This window comes from Scophthalmus maximus, chromosome 8, assembly GCF_022379125.1.
Source record: "Scophthalmus maximus strain ysfricsl-2021 chromosome 8, ASM2237912v1, whole genome shotgun sequence".
In the NCBI taxonomy this organism is placed as follows: domain Eukaryota; kingdom Metazoa; phylum Chordata; class Actinopteri; order Pleuronectiformes; family Scophthalmidae; genus Scophthalmus; species Scophthalmus maximus.
In genome coordinates, this window is record NC_061522.1 from 8,012,359 (window position 1) to 8,022,620 (window position 10,262).

The 10,262-nt window shown below is 41.7% G+C and overlaps 1 protein-coding gene across 11 annotated transcripts in view; it reads left to right on the forward strand.

Annotated features, from left to right (window-relative positions):
• The window catches only part of inpp4b (inositol polyphosphate-4-phosphatase type II B), a 173,685-nt gene extending 163,658 nt beyond the window's left edge, over positions 1 to 10,027 (forward strand). For 10 of the 11 annotated variants that reach the window (XM_035636274.2, XM_035636275.2, XM_047333645.1 and 7 more), the window contains 8 exons: positions 242 to 414; positions 1,243 to 1,366; positions 2,731 to 2,857; positions 3,164 to 3,304; positions 3,667 to 3,764; positions 3,960 to 4,072; positions 4,890 to 5,044; positions 7,056 to 7,246. In XM_035636274.2, the coding sequence (XP_035492167.2) occupies positions 242 to 414; positions 1,243 to 1,366; positions 2,731 to 2,857; positions 3,164 to 3,304; positions 3,667 to 3,764; positions 3,960 to 4,072; positions 4,890 to 5,044; positions 7,056 to 7,230 (1,106 nt within the window). In that variant the 3' untranslated portion in view covers positions 7,231 to 7,246. Of the gene's footprint in view, positions 1 to 241; positions 415 to 1,242; positions 1,367 to 2,730; positions 2,858 to 3,163; positions 3,305 to 3,666; positions 3,765 to 3,959; positions 4,073 to 4,889; positions 5,045 to 7,055; positions 7,247 to 9,013 lie in introns of those variants that run through there. The other variant, XM_035636269.2, reaches the window with a different exon arrangement.
• The last annotated feature ends 235 nt before the right edge of the window (positions 10,028 to 10,262 follow it).

Here is a 10,262-nt window from a genome sequence, read left to right on the forward strand (position 1 = left end):
GTGTTTCTAAAGTTAGCCGCCAAATGATGCTTTTTGTTTCCTGTAATTCCTCCTCATTATCAGGGAGGCATGAATGGTTGAACAGGTTTTAAACTCACAGATAAACTGCCGGTCGTGTTGTAATCTACAAATACATCATAACTGTCAATCCATCTCTGTCCGCGCCTCCACCACTATCTCCATCCCACACGTTCCCACATCTATCTTTCCTCCTTTCCCATCATCCCAACCTTCTCCACAGGTGCCTGGAGGGAGCAGCTGTGTCCTCTGGTGACCAGGTTAAAGGACTGCGTGATGGAGGTGGCGGAGAAGGCCAGGAAAGCCATGACCTTTGTCCTCCTGCAGGAAGCAGCCTGCAGCATACCACAGGGCTTCCTCCTCCAACAGAGGCGAGATGTGGTCTTCAGTCAGGCAGTAGGTGACAACACTGACATAATTGCAATGCAAATCCCCAAGATGATTTAAGGGTTTCTTCAGTAATACATTGGTCCTAGTTTGTTTCTTCTTCCTCCTCTTTATTTGCTCTTGTTTTAAGGTCTGTCCTGGTCCTGCTCACGTCAAAGTTTATTACATAATTGATAACCCCAAAACATTCTTAATGTTATGAAGTGTGTTAATCAGTGTTACCAGTGTGTCAGCAGATGGGTGGAGTGTTTGAGTGATGGGTGAAAAATATAAAGTTGATAAATTAAATTATCAAGGCAGAAGCCAACCAAATAAAAAAAACAGTGCTGGCAGAGCGAAGAGAGAGATCCGAACAGAAACAGCCAGATCTTATGTAGTCCTGGGAGACTGGCCAGGTTCTCCCAGTCCTAGATTAACTCCCCATACCAGGGACCTGCGGGGCAACACAGATAAGGAAAAACCTACACACAGGAGGCCCTGCTAAAGCAAAAGGGATGTCACCAGTCTTTAGCCAGTTGAGCTGTAAAGCAGTTTATTATCTAATGACCTTTGTGGTCTAAAGTGCAAAACACTCAATGTACTTTGCAAGTTGAACTTGTGCCTCATTCCCAGGCACTGTTTAATTTTCACAAACAATAACGTTTAGGCTCTTATGTCAAAATAACTCTTTCATTTTCTTTAACCACAGGTTCCATTCATTTGACAAACTGAAGTTTGGTACATTTTTATGACTAATGTACATAAACTAGAAAACATGGAGACTTGTACTACACACCTCTTACAAAGAAGTGACAGCGGCCTTTGTGATCTGTGTGTGCGTGTTTATTTGTTTTTCAGATGGCAGCCTTAGTCTGTGGTTTCGTCATGAGGCTGTATGCAGGAATAGAGGACAAAGGATTCCTGAGGCAGCTCCACCTGGTTGGACTAGTAGCCCAGTTTGAGAGCCTGCTCAGCACCTACAGTGAGTAAATGTGCAATAATTTAATCAGAACCGGAAAATCTCAAGAACACAGCATGATTTTACTTTCTAGAAAGGTAAACCCCAGACAGTTGTTTGGTTTAAAATTGCCACGGCTAGGATGATGAGTGATCAGCATGGAACAAATCACAGCAGGCTTATAAGTCGCTGTAGTTTTTTTTATTGGCATAATGAATTCACTAAACATGTTCCAGGTGTAAATCAAGCACATGGATGCTCCGAGGGCGACCTGGTTGATCCTGCCAGTAGCATATGCTTGTCTCAAAGATTAACCCATGCAAGTCTAAGTACACACGGCCGGTGAAACTGCGTCTGGCTCATTAAAAGGATGGATGTGAAGACACGAGTACACAGACTCTTTCTTGTTCTGCACCACCCTGATCAAAGTTCTCACTCATGCTGGTTTGCTAAAACTCATGGTGCTGCCGCTGACCCTGCTCAAGCCATTGATGGTGTTACTTCAATCACAGTTGCTGAAGCTTTTCTTTCTTGCAGTTACTTATGTTTCACCTCAGCCAATATGTCGAAGGAGGCTACAAAAAAAGGAAGTGTCAAACACGGTACACCTGAGTGGAGGAAGGAGGACCATTCGCAGCAGCACATATTTCAAATGTTGAGTGGCGGAGACATAAAAGGGGTTTTTATATCTTGAGGCCAAGTACACGTAGAGGAGCACCAGCACGCCACAGTGCCTGGGCTTTCACCGTAGTCAATGCACCTCTTGGACACATTTTTAAAGCCCGAGATTGAAAGACTGTTGAAGATCTTTCATATATCGCTTCCATCCACTTCTCACCTGCAACACTTTGAAGGAGGTTGAGTCTCATCAGGTGCTGCAGGCTGCAGCAAGACTGGAGGATCCTACTTCAAGGCCTACTAAGGGAAACTTGGCAAGACTTTTTTTCCCAGACAATGAGCGAATAGCCTCTTCCCCAACCTTCCTCTCTTTGTGGCGCTCAAGACTGACTGGAGGAACAGCCCGACAGAGGGTCCAGACATTTTCCGACAAGGAGCTTGCATTGAAAGACTGGCAGTTCTCACCAAATGTATTAATATGAATGAAATCAATTAAGAAAATCTTTAAAGAAAATGAATGAGTTCTTAGATGTTTGGACGAATGATAACAATGTATATACAATAAAAAAAAATTACAGTTGTATTTATCTTCTGGTCTGGGCCAGTACACATACAACAGGGGCCAGTAAAACTCTGATCTACTGCCCCAGGGGGACAGTTGGGAAAGAATTGGTGGAAAATAATGTACTATGATAATGCGTCTGCAGTATCAATAATGGGCAGTTTCTGGATTATATTCCACTAATCTTGTTTTGCCAAACGGTTTTAAGGTGAAGAGATTGGGATGCTGGAAGACATGGAGGTTGGAATCTCAGACCTGCAAAGAGTTGTGTTCAAGATCACAGAGGCCAAGACAGACGAACTCAGTGACCTCCAGCCTTTAGTGTGTGGCCGACGGTGAGGCATTACAACCTTCTCTGTTTGCTGTGTGCACTTTATTCTGACACGTTGCATCAGTCTCTCTGTTTGATGATCACATATGACAAATAGTACTACAACCTGTAGCAATAGCATATAGTAGCAGTCTGTCCCCCTGCATCCACACCATCAGTATTATAGCTTGTCGCAGCCTGTCTCTGGTGTCTAATTGCACACAACTTCCAAAACCTATCAAATTCTACAGCATTTGCAAAGTGTAAGTGAATTTTCGTTTTAATCCCGCTCTGTCCTTTTCCTTCCACTTTGTTCCTCCTTCGCATTCAGAGACCACTTCACTGTGGAAGTGCCATTACCAAGACTGGTTTTCCAGACTTTGCCGGGGGAGATCAAGGAGGGCAAACCTCTACAAGTATTCCCGGTGCTGTTTAATGTGGGCATCAATGAACAGCAGACTATAGCAGAGAGGTATCGGAGACACTCTTTATTCACCACGAAGAACATCCAATCTGATGCACCACCATTTATGTGGACATCTTAACCCTGGCCAGCTCCGTCTTTTTACTTTACTCTTGAGGAAATTGCATTTATATCAAAGGCAGTCTAACCTCCCAATGGCACTTTCACGTGACCTTACTGGCAGAGGATTGTTCAATATGTATTTCTATTGCATTCATCATTTCTCTAGGTTTTTTCAATAACAAATACTGTTTAATGTAGCATTTGCTGCCATATTGTTACACTGAATAACAAACTGTCTAAAGAGGTTTTTTAGCGAGTGTCTTGATGCTCCATGATAACTGCCCATATTCCCTCTGTCGTCCCCTCAGGTTTGGAGACATCTCCCTACAAGAAAGAATAAACCAGAGGAACTTTGAGATTTTAGAGGCCTATTTCAAATCATTAAGTGAAAAGGTGCCACTAGAATGTAAGTGCAAAGCAACTCTTACTTGCAGTAATCCTACAAACATATGTGGGGGGGTTAACAAGGTTAACAAAATAGTTGTTAACCTTTGGCTTTTCATACAGGTAGTAAATCAGAGCTGCTCTGCACTTGTATTTTTATCCAAATCCAGAAACAGACCCAGTCACTGACGATGTGTTTTCTGTTTTCTGTGGACAGGTCTACCGTGCTTTCAAACACAGACTGACATAAAGGAATTACTTGAAACCCTGGGCCAGAATGTAGTCACAAAGAAGAGGAAGAATGTGGAGATACTATGGATTGCTGGAACAGTGAGTAGTGTCTTGGCAATGTGTAGACAGATATGAACTTGCGTAACTCTCTATTTTGCATAACCAGGGTAACTCTGGTGATGCAGTGTAGATACTGATCTTTTACCTGATATTCAATATCTGGATCCCCTCATTTGTCAACATCATCACAAGAAGAGTTAGAAGAGTCATAAAGATAATAAAAACAAAATGCAACCAACCAGCAAACCAAACCAAGCCAAGCTGATAAAATCCCCCATGAGAAAATGAAATCAAATAGTGTTCCTCCCTTGTTTGCGTCTATTCTGTATCTGCCCGTTGCATCAAACTCCTGCAGAAAGGCCGACGCATCAATGTCATTGTCTTGATAATTGTTAATCAGTCCACTCAGTTGATCAAGCTGTGGTTGCATGTTCTAGAGATTTAGATAAAGTTTTTCTGCAATTGAATTGAAATTTGCGTTGTCTCTCACAGATGTCATTAGATGAAGAGGATGGGGTTTGGAATGTGATGATTTTAGTTTGATAGAGTCAGAAACCCTCTGGGCTCGGACAGCAGCGACTGATGGTGGTAGCTGCAACGTAGCGGCATTCACTAGGGGCTAATCACTTTGCAAAGTGGATGGATCATGGACATGTAATAATAATAATCAGAATCATAAACTTTATTTGTATATAAAACACAGTTTCAAGGTGCTTTACAAGTTAACAAAAAGAACTGTAGACAAACGAGGAGAAAAAATCAAAAGCAGTTTTTGCAACATGCAAAAAATACATCTAACAGGATTCAGTGTTTGAAGAACTAATGGCGCACGTGCACATTCTACTCTTCCCTCCAGATCTGCCGGAGGTTAAATGGTATCAGGTTCACAAGCTGTAAAAGTGCCAAAGACCGGACATCCATGTCTGTCACGTTGGAGCAGTGTGCCCTCCTACGTGACGAACACCAGCTCAGCAAGGATTTCTTCATCCGTGCTCTGGATTGTATGCGGAGGTAAGATATAGCAGATTGTTTTAAAGCTGCTCTGGGTGCAAGTTATTGGTCCGGACACTCTTGGTTGTTCTGGATTATACTAAGTTAGTTCAATCAAATTACCCCAAAAAAAATATATATATATATATATTTCTACTGTGACCTGTTGGTGTGTAAGTGAAAGCTCTGTGGTTGAAAGCTCTAGAAACAAACAGTTAAACTACATTCTAACAACAAATAAATATCCAATGGATACAGTTGACAGAAGGCCTTGTTTGTGGGCAACATTCATTGGGCTGGAAATGAATGTTTTTCAGAGGTGATGTGTCTCAAAATCCTTAGACCGCGCCCGTGAATGAATATGAATATATACTGGGGTTTTTTGTAACATCAGAGAAATTGCCTTAAAGCAATAATGCCAATCATATAGTAGTTATCTCTCAAGTTTATTAAATCCTTAGGAGACGTTTTTACAACCGTAACCGATAACTTGCACCCATTAATTGTGTCTGTCAGCAGCAGCTTGACATCGTGCTTTGCACAAACAAGAGGCGTTTTGTCTGCACCCTCTCCTCAAGCTTATCACCATCATGTGTGCCAGTATAAACATCGTCATGTTTTTCATCCACCGTCACCACCTTCCCTCACACACTCTTAAGGCAACCGTGCATGTTTGCATCAGTGCTGCAGGATCATCGCTGCCTTTAGGTCAAACATCTACATCTATGCCAGCAGGTCAAGCATCTACATCTGTCGAAATCAAATTAGGTCTAACTAAAGTACTTTTTTTAAGGGCGGTTGGTGAAGCGCGTGTCTGAACATACTTGTCGAGTTGGCTGACTCCAGTATACTGATTTGATTTTTTTCGTTGAGAACAGTTACCAACTTAAAAATTCAATTCGTTGTTTTTTTTGGTACTATTTTTATGGTGGTAATAGGGTTGGGCCATGGCTGAAAATTAAAAAAAAATAATTCTGGCAATTATACAAACTGGACCAGTTCACTGGATTTTTAAGCTCTTTACACAATAGGGCGTTTGTTTTTTGTGAGGTTTTTTTGAGTGTGTGATTAATTTATACATGGTTTATGTTTTCGAACTGTTGTGTTTGTCAGTACTTCCTTAGAAAAGCTGAATATTACACTGCGAAAAACCGATGTCGAAATCTAATTAAAGTGTTGGTACGGTCACTAATTTACATCTCTGCCAGGATGAAGAGTTCAGATGACAAATATTCACAGGCAACTATTTATAAACTACAGGTTGCAGACGACTACAGCAGCTGTGTTTTTGTACATGCTCTGCAATTGTGATTTACATAACCAGCTGTTCTGTACATGCAACGATAAATACTGAGTGAGTACATACAGTACTTACAGTGTGGTGTCGTCAGTCCAGCCATCAGGTTTCTCGTGTATGCTGTTTTCTTTTGACTTGACTAAACCTTCAGGCATGTGCTCGTTTTGTCTTTTCCCAGATAAAGTACCTACGAATTGTCACTTGTTGCTTACATGGACCTCACGTGGCCTTTAAGTCTAGTTTATTATACATTATGAGTGAGTCAAAAGTCCGAACATATATAAAGTATATGATTTACTTCTTCACTATAGAGACATCTCTTTGAGTCCCGCCAACAGAAAGTCAAGTCTGTCATAAACAGTGTGAATTGACTTAAGTGAAATGAATCCAAAGGGAAATCAATACCAGAAAAAACAAGTGTCAGATAGAAAATACACCCTGTATAAAACTTTTCATCAAGCTGCATGCCTCCATCCTCACCCAGCTCTTCATGAGCCTGCTCCTCACTGTTCTGCTCCGTCCATCAACTTGCCTGCTTTGTCTGTGGATGTGGCTTCTTTGAGGCAGAGTCTGCGCTAACAGCTCCGTGTCTGCGTGGGCCTTCTGGTACCGGCCTCTCAAAGTGAGCGGCCCGTTGTAGAAGTCCCACTCAGACAGCGTCCGGCCTGTACTAACACCACTGTGTTTTGATCTATCTCCGCTCGTTCTGTTTCACTCTGACGGGCGCCCCCGCAGTCGGCTGACCCAGGGCGACATTGGGCAGTGGGAGGACCCTGAGGCCGGCGCCGTGACAGAGAACAAACCAGCGTCACGACACTTTTACCCCATTGCCCTGCTGCTTGTTAGCTCCCACTTACTTGTCGTGTGGCTCATTTTAAGTCTTGTTTTTCTGCTTGCAAAATATCAATAAATTGCTGATAATGCCATCTTTACTTCCTCCTTCTTTCTGTGTTTGCTGGTTCTTCTTTAACGAGTGGTGGTTGATAAACCTGGTCTGCGTAATCCGATCGTATCAAGTAGCATACCTCGCCATTAAAAGTTTACAGCTTCCATATTTACCGGAACTCTTTTCTGATAAATTATTGATTCTTAATATCTGACTGACTGACAACTAAATCCACTAACAATACACTTTAGTGAGCTCTGTGTAGCCACGTGAGTGCAGCTCTTTGCAAGTTGTTTCATCTACAGTGGCCTCTGCAGAGTTCAACACTGCAACTCAAGAGAAATGCTCTCAAACAATGAAACCAGCTTCATTAATTTGACGACAGACATGATCAATTAATAATAAAAGACAAGCAAATCAAGCACATTCATCAATATTTATGTTATTACGTCTATTGAAATAGTCCTGTTTTCTGTGAAATTGATGGGACTTTTGGAACAGAAACTTTTCTTTTTTTACCGGGGGTAGTTAACCGCTGACCTTTGCACCATTCAGTGGACTTGAACCGATTCTATTTCAATAACCTCACCCGGAGGCATCTTCAAGAGAACAGACAAAGCCTCACTTCCTGTTTCAAGGCATATGGGTCACACTTGAGGGTAACGCCCCCCCCCCGTCGTGTGTTTGGAAATCTAACCCTCAGGCCCTCGTCCCACACCACGTTTCACTCTTCTGTTCTGATTTTTATTTTGTATGTGATGGTTTTTCCCTTACACAATCCTCTGAAGCATACAAAAGACAACCAGGACAGTGAGTCAGCTTTAAAACCGGATGGTTTAACAGCACAACCTGTGATATCAAGATGTTTGTTTGTATAAAAGTGTGAGTAGTAACTTGCAGGCAAACACAGCAGCAGCTGAGCCTCAGCTGTGGAGCTTGGAGCAAATGTTATTTCCTTCCTGTTAAGACAAGAAGAGTTATCCAGAGAAATTATGAAGCTCAGCAACTATATGTGATGATGTTTGAAACAGGAAAGCAAGATCTAAATTGTAATGTAAATGCATGTATAAATGTATGTAATGTATAAATTAGCTGTGTATAAATGTAAAAAGTAATATTTTTACTTTGGTTGCATTTGGCTTTTTTGGGGGGACAAATTATATGACTATGTTCCAAGATATAACATTCCCAGAGGTCGTGTCTTAGCCAACTTGTCGGACATCGTTTTCATATTTCAGGGTAAAAACAGCTTCCTCAGAACAGACTGCAATGAAATATGAATGTTTGTTGAAAGTTACAAGGTGTGTTTTCAGTGTTCGGTCCCATCCCCTGAGCTCCATCAGCACATTTATCTCACCCAGCAGTCGTGGAGATGTGAAATATTTCACTTCCCATTCTTCTCCTGAACAAACACTAATGGGCCAAGTTATGAATGAACTTTGAACCTCACCAGATAAAACGGTTGGAGACAAACAGCAGCTGTGAGATATAGTCACAGAGCGTTTATAGGAAGTCGTGAGTGCAACAGTTCTGCCTCCCTGCAGGAGAGTGATGATATGATTAACGGCTGGCCCAGGTTCATCTTTACATTAACGCATTATTGACACAGATATAGCTGGGAGGATTATGAGGCACGTTTTCAACCTGCGCCATAACATTTCACCGACATTTCTGGCTTTTAACCAGCCTCTTCTAGGGGCTTGTGTATGTCACTCACTCATGTTCCCTTTTTTTTCTTTCCCTTTCTGTTCTCCCCTCTCACCCCCCCCCCATCCCCCCCACACCCCCCTCTTTATTTGACCATCAGAGAAGGATGTCGTATTGAGAATGTTCAAAAGAACATTAGATGCAGGAAGTATGCCTTCAACATGTTGCAGCTGATGGCCTTTCCCAAGTGCTACCGACCACCAGAGGGGACCTACGGCAAAGTTGACTCCTGAACGTGTGCTCTGTCCTGCAAAGCTGCTCATCCCGTGTTCTCCAAGTACTGGACGGGAGAAAGTCAAATATCATTTGTTACTAAAATAACACGCGGAGTTGTTTGTTTGGTCCTTGGTTGCCCCGGGGATGAATGTTTTTTTTCCATCTCTTACTCAGTTTGGCAAAATACAAAACGATACAGTATGTGTTTCTTGCAGAATTAATGCACTTACTTTTTCTGTCCTCCTCTCGTTGTTTGTACGTCTGTACAGTGTGTTAATGATCATTTGCATGAAGACTTTATCTTCTGCAGACCTTTGAGTTGAGTATACTCGGTCACACGAGGTCAAGACTGAACTTCCATGAGCAAACTGTTAATGGCCTTAATCCATGTTTGGATCTACTGAACAGATTCCAAACTCAAAGTGTCCTCCTCGTGCAGTTCTCCAGCAAAGGATCTGTACATTTGCATAGTTTCACATATTCAGGTCCAAACTTTCCATGCACTGTTTTTTGACATATTCTCATTATGTTCGACCCCACCGTCGCCTGGGGATTCAATTAACATACACAGTATTTCTAAGCAGATGCTGAATCCCGTTGCCTTTTGAGTAACCGTCACATTCTCTTACTAGTTGCACTTGAGTTTTCTCCATAATATTTGTATATCTCACGGTACGTCTCAGTGAAGCCACGTGAAGTACAGCGAGACGTTAGAATAGGACGAGGTTAAAGGACCATCATTTCTGTTTAATATAAAACAAATTCCATTATTTATTTTTGTATTTTAGAATGACTTTGTATTCGAAGGGTATCTAACGCATGTTAAGGCTGTATTTGTTTTCTTACACACAGGACATTTGCCTATTTATAATTAAATAAAGGAATAGTTTGATGTGGATATTTGTGTATGATGATGTGTAATAATTAACATGCTGTTGGCTCGGTTCATGTTGTGCATCTAAATGAACAGGTAAGTGAACTACTTTGGAGAATAACTAACTGACTCTACGTGTATTCAACTGACCTCTGTCCAATTGGTTTGCAGGATACGTTCAAGAAAAGCAGTCAAAGGAGAAAAAAGGTCTGTTGTCTGAAATGGAAACATGAATGTTTTCTATCATGAACTAAAAGTG